We start from the raw sequence: 24,530 nt of genomic DNA, 5'->3' as shown, positions 1-24,530 counted from the left end.
GATGGGAAGGACTGGAAAAAAGTTACAGAATGACAGGATAATTAATATTTTATGGCTATTTAAAAAGTAAAACTTTAAAAATCAATAATTTGGGGGGATTAATGGTCATGATATAAAGTTAAGTTTTTAAAAAGTCTACAAAACCATATGAGATCTAAATTTTATCAACATATGTTTGTATATAATTCTGAGAATTACTGACTCTGTGATATGTTTGTAGATTTTTTTACATTTTCTTTGTGTTTTTCAGTATTTTCTCATGTCTAACACAAGTGCGTACTTCCCTTTATAAGAAGGAGAGATAAGCCAAGGTTATATATGAGTTTTAAGTTCCACAGAGATGCCTTCATCTCTCACCCACTTCCTCCAGCTCTGCGGGTCTAGGTCTGGGTCTGGCTCAGCCACCTGTGCCCCCTCCACATGATGCTGGCCCTAGGTTCCCAGCAGGTGGCGTTGCAGAGGTCAGACCCGCCCAGAACAAGCTGCCTGGCTCCCTTCTGTCCCACCCTGTGTTCTTGTCCTGCTCCTCTCTGCCCAGCCCCTTTTCATGGTCCTGTCTGCTCTTTCTTCCAGTGGTCTGGCCATGGGCATCCTCTCTGACCTTCAGATATGTTCGCATCTGTCTCACCCAGGGTGGGCAGCTCTGACTGGGCTGCCCCATGGAGTTGCCCAGTGAGCTCCTTATTTCGTTTCCACGTAAACTATTGCTTTGACCCCTGACCTCTCATGCCCTCCCACCCCTTAGCAGCTTGGCTTTCACACTGTCACCCTGCTGCAGCCACAGGTCCATGTCAGGAAAAATAGAATAGTTGTTATCCTTTGAGATCACTGACCCTTCCCTCAATATTTAAAAAAAAAAGTTCTGCTGTTGCTATTAATTGATCCTGGGAGCTCTTTTCATACTCTAACTTTAATCTGTCTTCTGCTTTATATTGAACTCAACTTTTTATTGAGAGCTATAGATTCGCATGCCGCTGTAAGAATTAGCACTGAGATGCCCATATATATTTGCCTGGTTCTTTCTGATGCTCGCATTTATAAAACTAGTCTAGCATCACAAACAGGGTTCTGACATTGATACTATTCAGTGGCCTGATTTGGATTTCTCAGCCTTGTTCATCCTCCTCTGTGCGCATGTGCAATTAGTTCTCTACAGTGCGTAGCATGTGAAGGTTTATGTTCCCCCACCAAATCGAAGGGCCTCCATGGTCCCCACCACAGGGGCCCTCAGGGTTCCTCTCCTGTAGCCACACCCACCTTCTGCCCTCTCTTCCTCTCTAATCTACATGCCTTTTGTCTCTCTCCCTGCCTTGTTTACACTGGCTAGAATTCCTTGTACTATGTTGAAAGCAGCCATTCTTGCCTGCTCTCCATCTTGAAGGGAAAACATTTCGCCTTTGACCCCTAAGTAAGATATTTTTGTAGATGTTCTTTGTCAAGCTGAGGTCGATCCCCACTATTACATCCTCAGTTTGTTGAGAGTTTCTGTTGTGAATACATGTTGGATTTCTTCACCTGCTTTTACTGTATCAGTTGATGTGATCATATGGTTTTTCATCTTACTTTGTTGATATGTTGGATTACATTGATTGATTTTGAAATGTTGACGCAGTCTTGTGCTCTTGGAATAAATCCCACTTGGTCACGGTGTATAATTCTTTTTATATGCTGTTGGACTCACTTGATGGATATTTTATGGAGGATTTTGGCATCTAGTTTCAAGAAAGATACTGGTCTGTGGTTTCCTCCCCCGCCCCCCACCCCCATACTGTGTCTGGCTTTAGTATCAAGGCAATTCTGGTCTCATAAAATGTTTGGAAATGGTCTTCTGTTTTCTGAAAGGGTCTGTATCAAACTGGTGTCAGTTCCTTTTTAAATGTTGGATATAATTTTCCAGTGAAACCCTCTGGATCTGGAGAATTTTTTTCTTAGGAGATTTTGGATTATAAATTCAATTTGTTTGGTTATAGAACTTTTCGGGTTGTCCATATCATCTTGGTTGAGTTTTTGTTTGTGTTTTTATTTTGAGACGGGGTCTTGCTATATAGTTCAGACTAGCCTTTGAACTCGCTATGCAGTTCAGGCCTGGAACTCGTAGCAATCCTCCTGCCTCAGCCTCCCAAGTGCTAGGTTTACAGACATGTGCCACAATGCCCAGCTTGGTTGAGTTTTAGTAGTTTGTTGTTCTTTAGAAATTGACCTTCTAAGAATTCGGATTTATGATTATAAAATTATGTGTCAAGTTTCCTTATTGTCTTTTTAATGGGTATAGGGTCTATAGAGATAGTCTTTGTTTCATTCCTGACACTGGAGACCTGTATCTTCTGCTTTTTTAACTTTGTCATTTTTTTCCAGAGGTTCATCAACCCTATTGATTTTTTTAAAAGAACCAGCTTCTTGATTCATTGATTGTCTCTATTATTTTCTATTTCAACATCATTTGTTTCTGGTCTCTATAATTTGCTTCCCTCTTCTTGCTTTGAATTTTTCTCTCCTTTTTCTAATTTCTTGAGAGGAACATTTAGATTACTGTTATGAGCCTTTTCCTCATTCCCAGCATAACTATTCAGTGCTATAAATTTCACTCTCAGTGCTGCTTTAGCTGCATCCCATATTTTGGTGTGCCATATTTTTACTTTCATTTGGTTTTATGTATTCTTTTTTCCTTTGAGACTTCCTCTTTGACCTATGGATTGTTTAGAAGAGTGATAACTAATTTCCATGTATTTGGAGATTTTCCTAGTGTGTTTCTGCTATTGACTTCCAGTCTGACTCCATTATTGGAGAACACACTTTCTCTGGTTTCAGTTCTATTTAACTTGAGGGTTTGGGCCCAGGATGTGGTCTGTCTTGGTGCATGTTCAATGAGTGCTTATAATACGTATATTTTGCTGTGGCATCTGCTTTTCAGCAAGCAAAAGCAATGTCACCCTTTCAGAGTTTTCTAACTGGACCACCTATCTGTTCTTGTGGTTCGACCTGTTTATCTTATTGAAAGAGCAGAGCATCCTTGTAAATATAAAATTGAAGACAGCATTAAAGTTGGGACAGGAAAGAGAAGTCTGAGCTAGGGCTCTGGAGAGACATCTCCTGTGTGTCACCCAAGTCGGCTATTGATTCCTGCACCAGGCCCGCTCTCCAGAGTTCCAACGGGATACAAAGATGTTGGGGAGGGGAAGAAAAGAGAAACTGAATATGAATTTGCCAGCTGGTTCTAGCAGAGCTAGAGGGCAGCATATTTGGGCAAGAAGCCAGGAAGCAGAAACACTGAAAATATAAAAGGAACAAAAAGCTTTCTTTGCTACTCCATCGATCGAAAAAGAACACATCAGTTCAGAAACCCATCAGAATGTCTTTCTGCATGCTCAGGCTGGGGGAGGATGACATGGTCCTGACAGCCATCCTATTTTCTTGTCTGCCATGTGAGGAAAGTGGCGTTTGTCAGTGTTTGAGTTTTTCCTAACATCTTGCAGGTTTCATCCAGGTGAGTGTGGTTTGCAAGACTGTTACCATTTTTTAAAATTCACAAGTTGTGTTAGAAAGCTTGGTCTAAGTACCATTTGGGAACTAGGTATTGAATTCACCTAAAACTCTGCCTCCTGTGCAGACAAGACCAGCAGGGACCAGGGCCAGGTCTGTGAGGCAGCAAAGCTTCCCTGCAGGAATCCGCAGACCCCTCTCCTGCAGGATAGGCAGCTCCCTTGACTTCATGCTCTCTCCCTTGACTTTAAGTTTTTTTAAAAATGCATTTTTATGAGTAAAAAATCTCAATGTGTCTCATCTAGCAGGTTCATGAAGGAGCTGGGTATTCTCTGCCTGGCCAGGGCAGGTTCCCCACCAAGATGTGCACACACCAGTCTTGTTCTTGTCTCTTTGCCAGGCATCTTATTTCCCTCTTCTGTTGCCTTTGAACCACCCTATTTCTGTCTTTTCTATAGGACTCAGTCCCTTACATTTCTCCCAGATTGGGTAGGGAAAGGGTAGGCATGGGGAGCATTGTCTGTGAGGCTTTAGGCTCTGGAGCAAGCAGACCTAAGCAAACCAGCAGCATTTGGTTAGGAAACCCCAGACCAGGGGATGCCTGTGAGATCCACCCAGCACCAGGCATGGTGCACAGTAGGGACCAGCCCTCCAGCCCTCTCCTAAGCATGACCTTTTCCACTGCTCCCCAAGGCCCTGCACAGCTGCTGCTGCTTCTGAGAGAGCCCTTGCTCAGAGGATGCTTACCCCCAGCCAACTCTACTCCTCTGGACCATTGTGCAGCGGGGGCCAACCCTACCAGGATGGGGCAGGAACCCAAAAGGGCTCTAAGCTGAGGAGTGAAGTGCTGTCCAGCCTGCAGGTGTCTCATTCCCAGTCCTACTGAGCTAGATCCATCTGTCCATCTGCTTTGCAGCCAAATGTTCTTAAGTTTAAATCACTAACTCCTGTTTTGGGCTCTTCTCTTTGGTGGCAGTAATCTCATCTTAGAAATGACCATTTCCTCCATAAGATGCTGCTGCTAACTGTCCACTCAACATTTTCGTAGTGCCAAGGGTATGCCAACACCCTCATGTTTTTTTATATTTTATTCTCTCTGTCACCTTACAGAGCCATTTTTATTCTCCCCATTTCACAGATGAGTAAATGAAGGCTTTGGGACCTTAAGTGCTGAGCTAGTGCACAGTGCAGCAAGGTCTGAAACCCAGCACTATCTCCAATGTTAACTTTGTCTCTGCTGCTTACTTGCCCTCCTCGCCTCGGGGCTGCGGTGCAGAGAAGCTCCTGGGAAAAGAGTCATTTTCACCAGTGCTTTTTCAGCCTGTCCCTCTGGAACCCCCGTGGAGAGGAGTAGGGAGTTGGAGTCCGGATCAGGTTGACCAGGTGTTGCCTGTGGCTCAGATATGGGCCCCGGGCCAAGGTTCACTGCTCAAGCTGCCGCAAGGTCCCCTCACAAGCCAGGCCCAAGGCTGAAAATGCATGTTAAGGGGCATGCTATGTAAGCTTTTGCTCTTCAGGATCTAGCTGGCCTGATCTACTTACAGCAGGTGAGTCGTGTATAAACCCCTACCTCCTGTTACTTTAGTTCTCAGTGTAGCTGGGCTGGAGCTGGTCAAAATAATTCATGCAGGGACAGCTGGGACAATTTTAATACCAGTTCCACCATTCCACTTACATTTTCCCTGATGTTTCCTGCAGGTTTCTTCTGGCTCTGGCTCACCACTTTCTTTCCATAGTTAGAACCCACCACAGAAATCTGATCAAAAGAGAAATGGGCTCTGGGGCTAACAGAGCCTCTATTTTTAATTGGCAGAACCAGGAGCTGTGGGCCACCTGAGCTTCACAGAGATCCTGGACACATCTCTCAAGGTCAGCTGGCAGGAGCCTCTGGAGAAGAACGGCATCATTACAGGTGAGTGTCCTGCCTCCCATCATCACAGGTGAGCATCCTGTCTTCCAAAAAGAAAATGATGAGTTTGCCATATCAGAAAGAGGCAGCTGTCATGTCTGGCAACACTGCAGAGGGTGGACCCATGTCCGAGACCTCCTGGGATCAGGGTCATGTCTGCCTGGCCATGCAGTAGTCACAGCAGCCCCAGGACCGGGGCTGCTCAGAGATGGGGGTCATTTCTCTGGGGAGCAGCGTCAGAGTTTGGAGGAAATTGAAGCTCGGAGAGTGTGTGTGACCTTCCATTTATTCTGTACATATGCGCTGGAAGGCTGCAGTGGGCAGGCAGGTTTTCAGATGCAGCCAGTAGGGCAGAGGCCACCGTGCTCTTGGTCCTCAATACAGCGCCACATGTGGTGAGACCAGGATGATGTCCCACCTGGAGAATCCGCATCTCATATTCTTCCCCTCCCCACTGTGCCACTGATGAAAGACTCAGGAAAAAGGAGAGGCAAGCAGAGAGGAGAGAACGACCCGGAAGGGTCCTGAGTGGGGCTTGGCGGGTGGGCTGCATGTGGCTGCCCTTTTCCAGTGAGACTCCCTCACGAAGTACCTTCAAGGAAACAGCTCACTTTTTATGGTTTTATTTTACAGAAGAGATTGCTGGAAACCATTCAGGGTAAAGTTTAATTTAAATTTGGGGGGGTTCTGATTTGGTAAAATTCATATAGTTTCGACCTGGATGAAGTTGGAGGGGCTCCTTTCCACAAGGAAGCTTCGATAATGCCCTAGACCCTCAGCCTCTGCTTCAAGCACTGTGACCCACCCCACATGCTCAGCTCAGCTCCCCCTAGACCCTCATCCCAGCTGTGGGCATTGTAACCCCCTGAGAGATCTGTGGAGGGTAGTTGAGGCACGCTGTATTGAGGGGCTGGCCTCCTGCCTGGCCCAGGGCCTTTTACAAACCATTTCTTGCAGTTTCACATAAGCTTCATCAATTACTGCTATCTGGCCATGCTTGTCCTGGGCACAGATACCAGCACTCAACAAGGACTTCCCCAGTGGAGTGTCATGTCCATCAGGGGCTTGTACCTAGAGATGTCATAGCCAGGCTCGAAGTTTCAGATGACTCTGGTTTGAGGTCACCAAGGAGTGAGTCCATCAAGAGCTGACCACACAGCCTCCACACTCGCAGACTCCCATGAGCCTGTGCAATTCTTTGAGTGTCTCACAGTTCCTGATGCAAACTCCTGCTCTCCTCGTGGCCAGAACCTGGGCAAGGAATGTATTGCATGGAGACAAGAACGTTGGCCTATCCCTGTGACCCAGCTGTCATGCTATGGGGCCCCTTGCACTTCTACCAGGTGCTGGCGAGCAAAGCACTGACTGTCCCTGGCCCTCCTCTGCGGTGGGCACCAGCACTGCAGACTGTTGCTTCCTGTTCCCCACACTCAACTTGTCCTACAGCTTCAGGAGACCCATTTGGCACTGGGACCTGGTGTATGTGTTCTGTCCTCCTCTACACAGTCATGTGCTGGAGCAGAGTATAAGCTGTGCTCCTGTCCTACCCAGAAGATCCCTTTCTTCCCCATCAGCAAGTCTCAGTGGGTTTCCTAAAGCTCAAAGCCAAAGACATAGCTAACAGTACTGCTTTGCAGTATCTAGCAACTTCTGTTTTGTGAGCTAACTACCAAGTAGTCATTTAAAAGCAGTGCACAGTCAGTGAAAGGAAAACCTGTGTGCCCTAGCTGCCGAGCTACTTAAATCAAGCAATCACACTATACCTGCCACCTCTGACCGTCTTCTATGGTGGCTTTTCTGGGGCACATGTCTCCTATCACAGCAACTTCCAGAAACTCTGCTGTGCTGTGGCCAAATAGGCAATACACAAAGGCAGGGAGTGTGGTGTCATTTTGAAAGGACATTTTATGCAGTAGGGACTGGTGTGTCGGGCATCCTTGTCTATCCCTGCAGCAGGGTCACCACTCTTGGAGGCTCGCTGCAGTGTCCCAGATACCCCAGGCTCAGCCTGGGAGCCGCATCCCTGCAGGAACTCCTCCATTCTGCCCCATCCAGCAGCACATCTGGCATCAGCCCATCACTACTCACAGTAAATGCCTGTGATCTGCCAGATCCCCAGAGACTCCACAGAGCCTGGTGTTCAGATCACACCCATGGGGCCTATGTAATTAACGTTCCCCGAACCTTAACTTGAAATAAGGTAAACATATCCATCTAGGTCTGCCTTGAGGAGGTATCTGAAATACCCACATCAAACAGCATCCTAATTCCAGGCCTGGAAAACAGTCACCTTCGGAGCTGGATATCAAAGCCCCAATCTGATCTGTTGCCTTGCTGAAACCTTCTTTGTATAGGATGGCAAGCACTGCTTCACACCTCTCAGCAGACAGAAGAACAAACTGGTGGGAGTTGGGAGAGGGTGGGAGCAGCCTGGCAGGAGGCACCACAGGAGAAGGCTCCCGTGCAGGCCCTCACAGACCCTTGCAGGGACTGGATAGGCGCCACCCTGGCCACTGAGTGCAGAAATAGGGCTGCCTAGAGAGAGGCCAGTGATTCTCATCTGTCCAGGCCCTGTTTCCAAGTGGTCTGCTCGGATTCCTTAGACAGCCTGTCCTGCGGGGATTTCCTTGTCCCAGATACACGGGCTGGTATAGCCTGTGCCTTCTGAACACCCTGCCATCAATCTTGTTTTATAGCTTTAGGGGAAAGCCAGAGGCAGGATCTCAGCTAAGTGGCGTTGCCAACACTTCCAGTTTATGATCATCTGTTCTCGCCAGCTAATGGGGCTTAATGAACTCATTTTTGCATTTTATTTAAACAAATACACATAGTTACAAGCAACTATCTTCTGTTTACTGTGGAACTTGACCTTCGGAACTTGGGCTTTTCCCAGTTGGATTTTGTAGGCCTGCCTCCAGCTGCAGCCTGGGCTGCAGGTGACGATGCTACCATAGACTCTGTCTTTCCCTATGCGGTTCCCCTCCTCACTGTGCTTGCCCTCCACTTCCTTCACTCCTGCCCCAACTGTAAAGCACACCTGTGTCCCTGGCAGCTGCTGTGGATGCCAGCAGCCCAGTCTGAGAAGCACTGTGGAAGACAAGGTCCTACAGAGTGAGACGGGTGACTTTTGTTACTAGCCGGATGTTACCCATCACCGTCCTGTGATGTTGGCCCTCCGAGAAGCTCTCTTGGCACTGGATGCTCTGGCACCCCCAAACAGATGTGGAACTCCCGTGGACCATGCTGGCACGCTGTGCAGGTCTACATTGTGCTGAAAGTATTTTACTAAGTACAGTAACAACCAAAAAAACTGCATCTGCAGGCAAACCTAGCTCCCAAAGCCAGTTACAGTGAGTGCTGGTGGGCACAGCCTCCTTCCCAGTGTGTCCTGCTCAGGTGTGGTTGCTGCTGAAGGCAGCCGTGGGGAGCCCACAAAAGCTAATGGCTTGGCCCTGCGCACTTTATGGTCGAGGACCCTGACAGAAACAATGCTTTATCAGCCCGCACCCACAGCAAGCACCTTCATCCTTCTAAATTGAGGCCAGAATGAGAAGGAAGCGCTGAACAGGGGCGGCCGCACACCCACCCGCCCAAGTAAATTTCCCACTGCACTCTCATTGTAAATTTCAGTATCTTCCCCTCTCCCTCTAAACTCTGATTTATGAGGGCCAGGATGCAGACAGACAGTCTGTGATTGGATGCACTGCTTTCTTGTAGAGAATTTACTTCAGATCAACAGAAAATTATTTCTGAAGCTTCTGTGGTCGTTAGTCTCAGTTAGGCGGTTGTTCAAAGCAGGTGGGGTGCCAAGCTGAAGGTGCACAGCCCCTGGCTCCAGGCGCCTTCTCCCCCTCCTCTTGCACACCGGAGCCAAATGACAGTTGCTGACTAGAGCTGCTGCGGTCCACCATGCCGTCCACAAAGCAGTGTGAGTGTGGGACAGCTTTCTCCCCCACCACAGGATCATGGTCTTGTCTGTTTGCCCATGGGGAATCATGTGCCATCCTTTATCTCATGTTCCAGCCCAACGTATTCTCTCCGCCCCTGTTTTCCTTGTACCTTCCTAGGCAGGTACAAGCTTGCCCCATTGTCCATTTGGTTTTGGTTTGTGTCTATAACAATCTGAGCGTGTCATGTGATCAATTTTGGTCCCAATAAACCCCAAAAGCACCACACTTACTGAAGATGGTAGAATCACTCTGTCTCAGCCTAAGATTGATGTGATAAACACAATTCTGTGTTTTATAAATTTTAATGGACACAACTTTTAAGCACAATTTCCTGGCAGACAAGGTGGTAGCATTCAACTGGGCCTCCTCTTCCTGCCATTCGGTATGGCTCCTGGGCATCATGTTGTATAGATTTATCAGGCATAACCCAAGCTCAGGGTGGCTTTCAGGTTTGCACAGACACTATAGAGAAGGTGGTTAAGGAGGCTCCTTGGGAGGCGGGGTGCATGGCACCATGGAACAGGCCGGGGTCATCCTGGGCCCTGTTTCATCCTTTGCAAAATGAGGGCGGCCGTGTCCCAATGTCCAAGGTGTTTTGTGTTTATTGCATGAACTAGGGCATGTGACACTCCTAGGACCTTGAAACAACTGACTGGTGTTTGATGTTGTTAGGACTCATTGCCCTGAAGGGTTTTATTCTATTAATTGTGCCATTATTTCCAAACTCAAACTAACCCAAAGGAAGAAGCTGATGGAGAACATCATGACCTTTGTGCTGGTGTGTAGAAGATGAGCAGCATCGATGCAGAGGAGGAGAACAGCATCTGAGACCCAGCGCCAGGGTGGGAGGGAGCAGAGACCAGGGGTCAGCATGGGAGCCAGCCTGTGTCAGTGCTGTGAGGAGGGAAAGGGGGCCAGGGCCAGGGAGACACCCAGGAGGCTGCACTGGAGCCCATGGTCTAGTGGCCCCCTCAGCCACCTGGCCAGTGTCATTCCAGGCTCTCTGCTGCCAGGAGGTGCCAGAGCCAGGCACCCTCTCTGTGCCTTTCACCCTTTGCTGTTCCCAGCTGCTGTACCGCAGACTGGAGTTTCTGCATCAGCTCATCCAGGCCTCCGGGATCTATGATGGCTGTGGGCACAGTGTGCCAGGAGCAGGTTCTAACATTAATTGTCCTTTCAAAATATTAGAGTCCCAAGATACCTTCCTTAAATGCGCGTTCACCTGCAAGTGCAACTTTCTAGCTTTATTTATTGCTTTCATCAGCATGGAAGGAAGCTAAGCTGCGCCCGGTGCTCCAGTGTCGCCCAAGTATCGACCGAAAAGAAGGGAGAGCACGCATTTTCAGCGGTTTTCCTTTGCCCGAGGACCCGCGAGCTCTCTCCATCACTGCTTCCCTCTTTAGAAGACACTTTAAGCGTTCTCTAACCACATAAATGCCCGCCAAGGGGTCGACTCAGGCACTCGTCGAGTATTTTTTCTCTAAGTCCCAAATCACGATGGAATCTGAGGTTGAATAAATTGTGATTATGAGGCCCCGCCGGACTGAACAGAGTACAGGGACAAATTAAATTTTGCTAGGAAAATAGGATATTCAGAAATGGGAGAGGCAGGGCTAGAAGCAAAACTCATGCACACAGGTGAAAAGACACTTTTCTAGGCAAAGCACTTTGCAAACTGCAAGAGTCATCTGTCAGTCTCTTCATAAAGGGAAACATAGAAGTGTTCCACAAATTAGCTGCAGCCCAAGAGCAAGCCCCTGATTTAGGGCCCCAGGTGGTGAAAATAGCAGCTCATAAAAATGGAAATATTGGTGACGTGCATCCATAACTTGAAGAGCAGAGGCTAACAGAGCACAGTGGGTTGGCAATTGTTCTTTATTCCAGGTACCAGCACTAAGGTCACCAAATATCACCCAGATCCAGTCCTCGAGAGGCCCCCGTGTCTTATCCCAAAGAACAAGCCACCCTGGTACGAGAAGGGGCACAGGCGAGCCTTCTGTAGAGCACAAAGGAAGGAGCCCTGACCCGGAGTTCCATTTCAGCAGGCAGTGGGTTCCCCCATGACCTTGCATACCCTGCTGAGCCCCCATCCCCAACTTCTCAAATCTGCCACAGTGACCACATGGCAACTGGACCTGCCCCTCAGCCTGATGGAGGCCCTGACTGGCTCTTGTGTGTCTTTCAGGCTATCGGATTTCCTGGGAGGTGTATGGGAAGAATGATTCTCGACTCACACACACCCTCAACAGCACGACCCATGAATACAAAATCCAAGGTCTGTCATCCCTCACCACCTACACCATCGAGGTGGCTGCAGTGACAGCCGCAGGTGTGGGCCTGGCCACCTCCTCCACCATCTCTTCCGGAGTGCCTCCAGGTCAGTAAGATCCTGGCATGCTCCTCCGGCTCTTGCCTTTCCAGTAGAGGGGAGTGACACTCACAGTCAATGGCCTTTCCATGCAGGAGCTCCCTAGTACCTGAGCCAGGGCAGGGTGTCAGGCGGGGTGTGTGGAGGTAGGTACTGTTGACCCATCTTCTCCCTCACTGTCCAGCACATGTGACATACCTTACTCTTCTCCTGTGAGTGTGTGGCTGTGAGGAAACACACTGGATGGAAAGGAGAGACTTGGACTCCACAAGGCCCAGTGTGGTCTGGAGAACTTGAGCTCCTGACCTCCAAGGCCACTAGCCAGCAACCGCATGGAAGGTAGAAGCCTTTAAGAGAGGGACATAGGAAATACTCAGATTGACACTGAGACTAGGAAGCACAGAGATTTACTCACCCAACTGAACAGTAAGAATTGAGGTTTGCAATAAGAAGGAAGAGGAAGAGGAGGAAACGGCAGAGAAGAAGGGGAAGGGTCTGCCCTGGGCATGAGTGCCCATGCCCAAGCCACCGGGCCACACTTGCTCCTCAGGGCAGGTATGCCTTACACATGTCGTCACGTCCTTTTGAAATTCAGATTATCTCCCTAAATGTCCGCATTCCCAGTTCAACTTTAGAAAATTGCTACTTGACTTATTCCTCTCCAATTTTAAAGTTTATGTTTAAAATGAATGTGTATTTCCAGGGAGTTCACAAATGCACATGAATGTGAGAAAGTACTGCGGAGCGGCGGGTTCAACTCGTAATTATAGCCGCGAGTCTTCTGCCATTTAAAAGATGTCAATTTGCCACATTCAGATCTTTGAGAAAAGTCAGACTGCCTCATTCATAAGGGCTGAAAAGACCTCTGTGAAGCCAGCGTTTGTCCCTAACCCTCTCCCACTTATAGCCAGTCTTCCTAACTGCTTATTTTCCTGTGAAGGTGACATGTATGATTTCAAGAGAGTACAAAACAAATAAGATGTGTGCAGTGAAAAACTCCCACAGGAGCCCACATGTCCCCATCCCTTACCTCTTGGCATGAGGCCACTCTAAAGGAGACACTCAGCCTTGGGTATCAGGGGACTCTGCTGGGTACTGTGTCTCCTGTGTGTGTACTGGAGGAGACCCTTGAGCCCAGGCCACTCTTTGCCATCAGGGGGCGCCTTGACTAAGTCTTTCTGTTTCCCAGTAGACACTGGTCGCCCTCCTAGAAGTGGCCCTCCTACTGCCACATACACCAGATTCATGGGTCATTCATGCCACAGGGAGCCAGGCCCACCCTAAGGGTCTGATTCATGGAGCTGGGTGAGGTTCTAGATACCCCTTTGGGACAAGCTCTCAGCAATATCCCTGCTGCTGGCCAAGTGCTGCACCCAGAGACCCATGAGCTTAAAGCAATTCAGCATTGTTTTAGGTCTTCAATTTGCAGAGAGATTATTTTTTTTTCCATTTATGTTACACAATAGCTAGCTCCCATGTCACATACTAAAAGTATTTAAAGCTACTTCCCAAAGCACATATTTGAAATAGCATTAGTACTTTCACAACAGTAGTAAGGCCAGTGGTATACTGCTCAATTTGTTATAAAGGGCTGTGTACACCAACAGTGGGGAAGGTTGGAACTGCATCTTGTGTGAGTTACCAGGTCTTTCTTAGGATGGCTTGGACACTGTTCATCCCAGGCATGGAATGGGTTTGCTGGCCTGGCCTGCAGAAGGCTCTGCCTCCAGCATTACTGTAGTCCACAGAGTGGAGTGGAGTTAGAGGTAAATGAAGAGCTGACTGTATAAGCCTTTGATAGCCTAGATGAAGGGCTGCTGTTCCACATTTACGGGACAGATCAGTAGTAGTGGGAGAGTGCTTTTAGGCAGGCCTGAGCATTCTGAGTACCAGTGGGAAAAACATCCTGCATTGCCGATCTCTTTTGGGGAACAGTGTTCTGTCTGCTGTGCTTGAGATTTACATCCATTAGTGAGCAAGGAGCCAGTTTTAAAAGCCCAGAGAGCTGAGGAATACAAAGGAGAGTCACTTGTCCTCTGGTTTAAACATTTTCTGCTTCAAATTCATTAAACTAGATGTGAAAGGACCCTTAAAATCCTAGACTCTGCCTGTGCCAATACCAAAATGATTGCCAAAGTGGTTTTATTGTCCCTGGGAAAGACCTACCTTTAAACTCCCGCAGCAGTACAAGTTAGGAAGTCACTCCTCAGGTACACTACAGACAAAAAAGCGGCTCACAACATATTATCTTTTCTTCATTTCATCCCAGGGCCTTTCTCTTGAGTATATCTTATTGCACAATGACATAAACTCTCATATTCAATACCCAGTGTTGCATTTCTGAGCGGAATAGGCTCTTTGGGGGAAAAGACCCCCCCCTAAAAGATCTCTATGAGTAGGTTGAAGCAATAGGAAACCTCAGATGATGAGACCCACCTGCCACCTTATCTCGTTGCCAGAGCAACCAAATACAGGCAGAATGGGAAGAGTTCTGCACTGTCACCTGCATTTGGTTGTCTTGGAAACCAGACCCAAGAAGCCTAAGGCCCAAGACCCGAACCCTTGCTTTGTCATGCTGCCTGGAAACATCACCTTCTCCATCCCAACTTCCAAGGCATCATGGGAACAGTGAGAGGGATGGAAATCCCCAACTCTTGGTGTCACTTCAGCAGCCTCAAGAATTAACATGAATTCATCCAACAAGTACCTATTAATTACCCGTTATGTTCAGAGATGAATAAGGCGTGTGTCTCCTAATGCCACATCAGATGGCCTGCAGCTGTGGGTGACCTGTTAAAGTAAAAGTCATGCTTGCTGATGTCCAGGGGAAGCCCTGCTGCTCATCACTTCCACAGGTTTAAAACAAATCCTTTTTTGAGGATAATATGTTGAAATTGTTTCCTTGCTAACAAGTTTCATACATGCCGTAATTCATGATAGAATTTCACTCTACTTACCTCCTTCATCCTTCTGTAGACCTTCCCGGTGCACCATCCAACCTGGTCATTTCCAACATCAGCCCTCGTTCTGCCACACTTCAGTTCCGACCAGGCTACGATGGAAAGACGTCCATCTCCAGGTGGATTGTGGAGGGGCAGGTATGTGGCTCATAAAACTGAGTGCTGGGCTTTCCAAAGAGCACCCCGAGGACCGTCCTTCAGAGACACGGGAGTGATGCTTCGCCATAGCAAGCACGGGTAGACTGAGGGGTCTGTGAATGAGTAATGCACAGTCTGCCAGTTTCATGTTCCTATAAAAGCAGAGGAAAAGATAAAGAGCCAAATTATGAAGAGGAGTAGTAAAGTTTCAAAATAGTTATTGTCTGTAGTAAAATCCCAGTGACTTTCATGACTATACTTGTACTGGATTGTAAGACAATTCACTTCTGGAAATTGGCCATAAGTTAGAGAATAAGTCCTATATGCATCTCCAAACGTTTCATTAAGCAAATGTTTCTGGAAATCTATGTAGGATCCTCCCAGTGTGAAGCAGCTAAATGGGACTGATCCATAAACGGGGCTGAAACAGTTGTCTATTTAAGAAAAATAACAGTGTCTCCCCACCTCACATCCGGCAAATGAAAACCAAAGTGATGGAAGCAAACTAAAAGTCTTAGAAGAACATGTAGGAAAATAATCACGGTACCTTATGAAAACCAGTTCTAGCACCTAACAGTCTGTCAGCATGAGGAGCCACGCAAGCACTCTAATGACAGCAGAAGTACACGGTGTGTCCTGTGGCTGAGGCACCACTGTGCCAGAGTACCGTGCATACTGGCAGGTCATGCTCCCCACAAGCTTTAGAATTCTCCGCTAAGCCAGGCCAGCCTGCAGAAACACAGAAAGCATACCTCCTTTCCTTCCTCCTTCCTTCCTCCCTCTTTCCCCTCTTCCCTTCTTTTCTCTTGCTAACTATTCTCCTGATTATTATTATGAAGCATAGGTTTTTTAATAGGTCCAGTGTGTTTCAGGTATCAGTAGTCAGTATTCTTTTTAAACTCAAATTCATCCATTTAGCCTGGGAAACTCTTCACATTGTTCAGGCCTCTTAACATGAGGACACTTGTCTTCAATGACTTCTTTGCTTTCTGATACAGCAGGATGTCTTGGGATCCGCTTCCATCTTCCTGCCCAAGCTCCAGCATGGGCCTCGCTTTCCTTTAATGTTCAGTGGTATTTGAAGACAATAACCTGGATGCTGAGGGATACTGGGGTGCATATTCCTACCAGCTGGTCATTGCTTCTCAATTTTTCTAGTAGGCAGAGGAGAAATATATTTTTTGAAAGATGAGTTCAAGCTGACATTTCCAATTCAAATTTAAGATTATTATCCTTGAATTTATATTTTAAATATCATTTCCTTTATACTAAAATTGTGTATTTTAGAAACTCTAACCTAATTACTTAATTTGCCTTATTGTTATATTAAGGGTTTCAAAATTGAAATTCAATAGTATAACGAACAAGAAGACTACTGAATGCAATTTAAAAGTATTTATTCTTAGTATACATACTGAGTTCTAAAGCCACTTCACAGAATTCTTTTCTCCTGTGGTTATGTCACCAATTTAAGACAAAATTATTTTGGTTTTTGCTTTCATTTTTAACAGCTGCTTCCTTTAAAAATTATTTTACTTTTAAAAAGTATTAGAACTGTTAAATTCATTTTCATGGAATTCATTTACATGATCCCAGAATGAAAGCTATTTATAAAAAAGCAATATTCAGGAATTTTATGACATCTTTGTCCCCTTTATTCTGATGCCTCTCTCCCCAGTGATAACCCATGTTTATTAGGTTTTTTTTGTCTATTTTTTGGCAATATAGGCAAATTTACATATTGGCATTTCCCTTTCTTACACGGAATGCTCCCTTCACGTGACAAAGCACTCTTTAGCTCGCTGTGCTTCCCTGTGTGCACACCTTCCTCATCCCTTCCTGGGGTGCACAGGTCTCCCCAGGGCCAGGTGCCTGCTATGGTGCCAGTACTCCATGACAGGTATTTGGGGTTGGGATGCATTTACTGTCACTGCCAAATACCAGGGACCTCACACAACACAAACACATCATCCTACAGTTCTGTAGGTCAGAAACTCAGCGTGAGTTTCATAGGCTAAAGTCAAGCTGTCCAGGGGGCAGTGTCCCTTCAGGAGCTCTAGGACTTTAGCACTTCCTGGCTTACCAGTTGCTAGCAGAATACTGGAATTCCTTGGAGTACTGTAGTTCGTGGAGTCCGTTGTGGTTGTGGGACTGAGGTCCTATTTCCAAGGTGCTTGTCAGCAGGGCTTCCCACCTACTAAAGGCTACCACATTGTGTCCCATGGCCTCTCTTTACCTTCAGAGCCAGCCACAGTGGGCCACAGCCTTCCTTGGCTTCAGCTCTCCTCTTTCCCATCTCTCTTAATCTCCTCCACCTTTAATGACTGTTCTGGATGCTTTGGGCCCACTCAGGCAATCTCCCTATTTTAAGGCCCTTACTTTTAACTGCATCTGCAGTCTTTCCTGCTATGCGAGGTACCATAGTCCTGGTTCCAAGGACTAGAGTATAGACATCTTTTAGGGTCCTCGCTCTACTGAGAGGTAGTTTTCAGCCTTTTGCATGATTGTTTTATATTTCTGCCTCTGTACCTTTGGAGTGACTACAGGAGTGCAGTCACTGGATCAAACAACAACTGTAGAGGGACACTTTCTGGACTTTGTCAAACCTTCTTCTGCAGGTGGTAACATCTTGTTTTCCCACCAGCAATAGGCATATTTTTCCAAGCAAAAAAAAAAAAAGAATTGAAGTCTAACTTATAAATTTTCTTCTTACATGCTTTTGGAGTTTTGAATCATAGATGGGAAGGTTTTCCCCACTTTCATATTATAAAGAAATTCACCCAATTTTCTACTGCTACTTTTATGATTTCATTTTTGCATACAGAACTCCATCCATTTGGAACTTGTCCATATGTGGAGTGAGGTATGAGTCCATTTTATCATTTTGCAAATAGCTATGTAATTGTCTCAATGCCCTTTACTAAAAAGTCCTCTTTTTTTGCCTCTCCCCTCCTGATTTGTAACATTGAATTCTCATATGCACTTGGGTCTATTTCTGAACTTTTAATTCTGTTTTATTAGTCTGGTTATTCATGCACTAATTCTACAATTGTTATTATAAAACTTTAAAATACATTTAAATATCTAGTAATGGTTCCTCAAGCCCCCCCCCAACACACACACACACACACACACACACACACACACACACACACACAGAGCCTGACTTTTTGAGGCTTGTCCTGGTTGCTCAGGAAGGTGACCCTTTCTATCCAGGAGTGTGATACGTCATTTCATTCCTTCAAATCTACTTTTGTCAACTACTTTCTCCTTGCTTGGCAAAGCACTGGGGTGTCTGCCCCTACTTTCTCCCAGCTCTCAAAAGGCAAGAAAAGTGAGAGGTGATCAGTGTACCTCAAAGCTGTCATACAGACAGGTGGGCCTGCCCCCCTCAGCCCCTCTTCCTAGTTCTGGGGTCATGAACATATGTCTTAACTTCTTGGTGATCCTTGTCCTCTTCTGTAAAAGGAGTCAGCAGCACTATCCATAAGGTCATCGTGAGGGTCACTGAACACGTGTATTTGAACTACACTTTCTGCCTTCGTTGCTGGTGTTTGGGAACACAGTTAACTTGTGAATACTTTGCTTATCACTCTTCTATGCTGAATGATCTCACAAACACTAGCACGTGGCCCTCGTAGTGCTTGTCTGGCTGCTGTCACTCCCAGTTCTACAGATGAGACATGAAGGATGGAGTTTCTTGTCCAGGTCATAGCTGGGCTTCCTGCTCAACCTATGGGATGTAGATGGTGCTGCTGGTAGAAACTTTGGCAATGCTATTGTTAGTTTTGCTATTATTTTCTATAAACAACTCACAGGTATTGTGGCACACCCTATAATCCCAACAATCTGGGAGGCTGAGACAGAAAGATTGCAAGTTTGAGCCCAGCCTGGGCAATTTAGTGACTTAATATGACCCTGTCCCAAAATAAAAAATAAAAGAGACTGCAAATGTAGCTCAGTGCAGAGGCCCTGGATTCAATCCCCAGTACTAAAAACACGTACACATGAGCTCACCTTATCTGTTTAATTAATTTTATTGGTACACTTTTGAAATATATAATGGTCATATTTGTCATACAGAATTTGTACCTATAATATATTTTGATTCCTTTTACCCCTATTTTCCTCCCCTCCCTTCAACCCTTCCTTCCCTCCTTATTGACAAAATCTTTGTTTCTATTTTTTCCTTTCTGTTCTTTTTTTCCTTTTCCCTTCCTTCCCTTCTCCCTCTCCCTCCCTTTTTTCCCTTCTCATTTGAACATTTTCTTCCTACTTCACAGTAGCCATCATCCATTTTTGTCCTTATTTACCCTTTTAGTTTCTCACATAAGAGAAACTGTGTTATATTTAAACATGAGAGTAACCATTCTTTTTCTTCATTTGAAATCTTTCTATGCATTCTCTCTCTGCCTGTCTGTCTCTCTGCCTCTGTCTCTGCCTCTGTCTCTGTCTCTCTTTCTGTCTCTGTCTCACTCTGTCTATGTCTCTCTCTTTCTCTCTCTCTCTCTCTCTCTCTCTCTCTCTCTCTCTCTCTCTCTCTCTCTCTCTCTCTCTCTCTCTCTCTCTCTCTCTCCCTCTCAATGTGTGTTACTTAGTTTCTCTTATTGCTGAGACAAACTCAACTGTATTGAGTTAACACCCAAAGGTAAAGGAGGAAAAGTTTATTTGGCTCACAGTTTGTAGAGGTATCAGTCCATAGTCTCTTGGCTCCAATGCAGAACTGCAGGGAAGAGGGGCATTTCAGAGGAGAAACAGTTCATGGCAAGTAGAAGGCAGCAAAGCAGTGAAGGAGTGAGGAAGCAAACAGCAAGTGACAGCAGCAACCCTCTTTCTGTCCCTTTATCCAGGCTACCCGCCTTTAGAGTGGGTAGCACTCATACCCAGTAAGTACCCTCGCAGTATCCGTTCCCAGAACTATGCCAAGCTAATCAATTTAGTAACCACTAATTTAGTAACCACACACCCTTGATCCCAGCATCACACACTTCATTCCAGTATCGCGCATTCTAGATCCAGCCACTTCTGAAAAGCCGCACCTATGACCACGTGAGGCTTTGGGGGAACTTCTTGACACAAGCCTTAACAGTGTGTCTCATGGTAGGTTCTTTTTACTTATTTATTTAGCAATCTTGCTGAGAAGGCTACTACCTCTGTGTCATATTGAATTTGGACAGTGATAAAAGACAGTCTTTTTTATTACAAACTTTAAAGAAATTCTTTTAAGGTTTATCTTCAAATATGACATTTATACTATTCATGGTAGGTGTCTTATTTATAGCTAGCCTGTATTGAGTTAAGACATTTCTTTTCTAATCCTGGTTTCCTAGGGATTTATCATTTGGTTTTTACATTTTAAAAAAATTATAAATAAGTTAGATTTTGTCTAGTTATTTTTTTACCTATTGAGTTGTCCTTTTTTTCTGCTTTCCTAATATCTCGTTATCCCAGAGCTCCTAAGACAAGCACACTGTGATCATAATGTTTATTTTGTTCCATTTTGTTTTAGGTTAAGGTGTTTTATCCATGCTCATAAATGAGTTGGGCTTTTTCTGGATGACAGTTTGGCTGGGGTTTTAGGATCAGTGGGTTATTTTTTTTTTTTTTTTTTTTTTTTTTTTTTTGGTTTTTCTCCGGTACCGGGAACTGAACTCACGACCTTGCGCTTGCCAGGCAGGCGCTTTTGCCGCTGAGCTAAATCCCCAGCCCCCTCAGTGGGTTATTTTCTCTCCAGTTATCGTAAACACAGTCTTGGGTGCACTCACGTTGCTCAACCCTCAGGTAGAGGGAGAGGCAGGCTGTGGCTGACCTGTTGTCCTGAACAGGCACTTGCAGACCAGAACAGCTGCTCAGAGCTTTTCAGTTCTAGCTTCTCATCATGAACAGCAGATTTAAAACCCACCGCCAACCCCACGACAGTTCATCAGAAGCTCTGGGCTGGTGTCTGGGTACTATTCTATTTGTGTGACATCCCAGGTTGCCAAGTGGATCGAAAGTTAACTCCTCTGTTGTATAGCCCTGGACACTGTGGCCAAGGTAGGACAAGCCCCACCCGCTAGCTCTCTCCTCCTCCTCCCCAGTGTAGTAAAGGTTTTGCTTCTGCAGCGGGAAGGACCTGGGGAGCTCTGTGCCTTCCCAGGGGTGGCTTCACCCCTCCCTGGCTTGCACTCATCACTTGCCCTCATTATCGACCCCATCCTGCCAGCTGAACCCCCAGGGCAGGAAGCACCACATAGTGCCCACATATAAGCCAGATGCCATGTGGGTGGTCCCTGGGCTGCTTCTCTCAGGCAATCCCAAGGTCAGCCTGGAGGAATTTGCTAGCTGCAGTTTTCCATTGCCCTAAAGTTCAACTTTACCTTTCCTCTTGAAAGCATTTCTGAAATTGTAGAAAAGATGCAAAAATCCCAGAGAAAACTCCCCTTCACAAAAGGCCTCCCGCGAGTGTTGCCACTTGTCCCAAAATGTCCTCAGTGGCTCAGGATCCAGCCAGGATACATGCTGCACCCAGTTGTCCTGTCTTCCAGCCTCCTCCAGTCTCAACCATTCTGTGACCTCTGTAACCTAGACAGTTTTGCAGATTACAAGACCATCTGTCATGTATTCAATTTGGATTTATAAGAAGTTTCTTCATGATCATTCCTAGATTATACATTTTGAGTCAGAGTATCATGGTTGCAGGGTTGGGTTTCTCCCTCCATATCCTTGACGTGACATGGGTTTGATGTGATGTCACTATGTCCTGCTGTTGGTAGAATTAATGTCGCTCACTTGATTAGATGGTGTTTGTCAGGTTTCTCACTCTAAAGCCACTTCCCCTGCCTTTTCGGTTAATGAGTGCTTTGGAGTGTGTGCACGGTGGGGGGTGATTTGGGTTTGTATAAAAGTCTCATTGCCCTTCCCACTCACATCTTTAGTCATCCATTGTTTCTTTGTTGCTGGCTTATTTGTTTGTTTTTCTTACCTGAGTTAGCACAGTAATGGGACAGCATCCTAAGAGCCCTTGGTATTTTGTATTCTGGATTTTTACTATATGTCAAGTATAGAATTCTTTTAAGCCTGTTCAGGATTTGCTCAACACTTTGAATCTGAGAATTCATGTATTCTGGAAAACTCTTGGACATGATCTGTTTGGAGGTCGCTTCTCCCCTCTGTTCTCTCCTCTGGAACTCTTACTAGATATAAGAAATCTCTTCCTATTCTGTCTCCCACGTCTCTTAGCATCTATTTCATCTTTTTCATTTCACCTAGTCATCCATTAGGTGCCCTGGGAGGAGGGCACCTAATGCCCTCTTTGTGCTACTTTCCATGCAGCTTCCTTGGATCTCTTTGTGCTACTTTCCATGCAGCTTCCTTGGATCCAGCTTCTAGGAAATCAGTTTTCTGTTAGCCTGTGTTTAACTTGCCTCTTGCCTCCCCACTGGGTTTTGAATTTCAGTAACTTTTATTTTATATAGCTCTATTACTTCATGTCTGCCCTTTTTAACTAGATAGTGGCTTATTCTGCACTCATTCTTTCAAATCACTCTTTTTACTACACTCTTTAATTACATTTGTGCATTTATGTTTGTGTCTGACCTCAATTATGTTATCATATTGATTTCCATATACCTGAAGGTATTTTTACCATAACTTTTATATTTTCTGTCTCTATGCATCCCACACTGAAAGACGGAGGCCTTGGATTGTAAGGCTTTGGGAATGTGCTTTTCTTTTCCTTCTGGCTCCTCCCTAACCTCAGGTCTCTAAGGTTGAGTGTGGGCTTGGGCAACATCTCATTTCCCTGGGCCCCAGGCCTCTTTTTGTCTCAGTTTTGTTTGGAGAATGTGCAGGAGTCTAGATCCTGTGCCTCGTCTCCCCCAGACAAAGGCCTGTGGCCTGTCCATGGCTCTATACCCGACTCCCTGGGTTGCTAAGAGTGATCTTCTCCTCCCAGGGCACCTGCAGTGCCATGCCCACCTGTGTTTGGCCTGGATCCTCAGCTTGCTGCCGTGGGTGCATGGCTGCATATAAGAAGGTGTCTGCTATACCCTGCACAGCACTTTGGCTTGTGGAGTAAGTAGTTTGTTAGGCTACTTAGTCTGCAACATGCCCAGAACTGGAAGTTCCTTAGTGTCATTCTTTTTGAGATCATTGAAATCAACTCTGCACATCTATAAATTCTGGTACAGATGGTTGAAACTCTAAAACCAAAAGAGAATTTTTGCCTCGGAACCACATTTCCAGATCCCTTTGTGTTTTCTGTATTCCTAGCAAATAAACGTTCATCTATAAAAAGAAGCTTACTTCCAAATCCTAAAGTAAGGATTATAGACAAAACTCTGGGCTCCAGAGGAAATAGTACTTCAAGAGGAGGAAGAGGTGGAGCTTCAGATTGCCTGAGCATTTATCAGGGGTGGCACATACACATAGGGAACATCTCTTCTTTGCTGGATCTTTGTGCCAAATGGAGATAGCTTTTTCCCTCAAATATCTGGATTGACTCCACTGACAGCCCACGGCTAATGAGAAGGATGAAGGTTGTAGAGTTTCTACAGCAGACAAAGCTGAGGCTTTTTCTTGCATCTTTTTTGAAGGGTGTTACGGATCATATCTACACATCCCGCAAGCATCATACACTCATAGGGCTTTTGGGAGCTAGCTGGATCTAGGGCTTCTGATACTGGGATTAAGGATGTGTGGTACCAAATGAGTCCATGGGTTGGAATTAGCATAGTTCTGGGGTGGCACCACCTAACAGGCTTGTGGCCAGGATGGCATGAAAGGGAAAGGTAGGCTGCTGCTTTGCTGCTTGCTGTTTTCTTCTTGCGATGTTTCTCCTCTGGGATGCCTCTGTGCCATGCCATCCTGCCTGGGAGCAAGGCAGCCTTTAACTTGGGATGTCAGGTACTTTGTCTCAGCAATGAGAAAAGTAATGAAGACAAAGGATTAGCAGTGGATATTCCAAAAGACTTCATCTACAGTAGTGATAGCCTCAAGGGCCCTGCTGTGTGGGCTTTAGGAATGCCAGGCTTTACATGTACTGCGGGAGCCTGCCTACGCCAGCACACTCCTGAGACTGTCCCAGAGAAGAGACAAAGCACCCGGTGCCCAGCCCCACAGAGTGTGTGGAAGAGTGGAACAGAGCCTCTGCTGCCCTCAGGGGTTGCAAGGTTTCCCAGAGAGGTGTTCTGGGAAGTGTCTCTGACTCTGCAGAAGGCTGGGCCCAGACTTCCTAAAATGTCATACCCTGTTCTAACACTTAGCATCCTGCCATGCGGTGTTATGAGTTCTATCTTACAGCTAGGAATCTGAGCCAGACAATTCACCTAAAGCCGCACAGCTGGGAAGCAGCCCAACAGGAATTCAAGGCTTCACCTCTTAGGGCCCAAACTCTTTGCACATTGCTCCATGTCCTCAAGGAACTTGTCCCTGGCATCTTTCCTGGGAGATGAGTTCAGGATCCATGGACCATGGCAAAGAACTCCTAGAGGAAGTTCCTTGAAGGAATATGGGTGGAAAGGCCTGGCACCAAGAATGACAAGGGATCGCAGATGTGTTCTCTCCTGGAGGGGACCATGATCATGTTAGGAGATTGGTGGGGTGGGACATGGCAGTGTCTACTGGAGTCTGCAGAACACAGCTTAGCCCTGAGCAACACAGGCCTAGCAGGGAAGCCCCTCTGCCCTGAAGAGAGGCCATTCAGTCATCTTCAGAGGTGCACTTGGTAGGGTAGGAATAGGAAA

At 46.2% G+C, this 24,530-nt stretch overlaps 1 protein-coding gene across 1 annotated transcript in view; it reads left to right on the top strand.

Annotated features, from left to right (window-relative positions):
• Positions 1-24,530, top strand: part of Sdk1 (sidekick cell adhesion molecule 1) — a gene marked incomplete at its 5' end in the record, with an annotated part of 870,484 nt that overhangs the window by 717,213 nt on the left and 128,741 nt on the right. Inside the window, 3 exon segments of the mRNA XM_005397857.2 lie at positions 5,294-5,392; positions 11,525-11,716; positions 14,684-14,805. Coding sequence (XP_005397914.2) covers positions 5,294-5,392; positions 11,525-11,716; positions 14,684-14,805 — 413 coding nt within the window.

The sequence above is a fragment of the Chinchilla lanigera genome, unplaced genomic scaffold (genome assembly GCF_000276665.1).
Source record: "Chinchilla lanigera isolate Chin_1 unplaced genomic scaffold, ChiLan1.0 scaffold00059, whole genome shotgun sequence".
Taxonomy (NCBI): Eukaryota; Metazoa; Chordata; class Mammalia; order Rodentia; family Chinchillidae; genus Chinchilla; species Chinchilla lanigera.
Note: the sequence above shows the minus strand (reverse complement) of the source record. Positions and strands in the feature narration are given on the sequence as shown.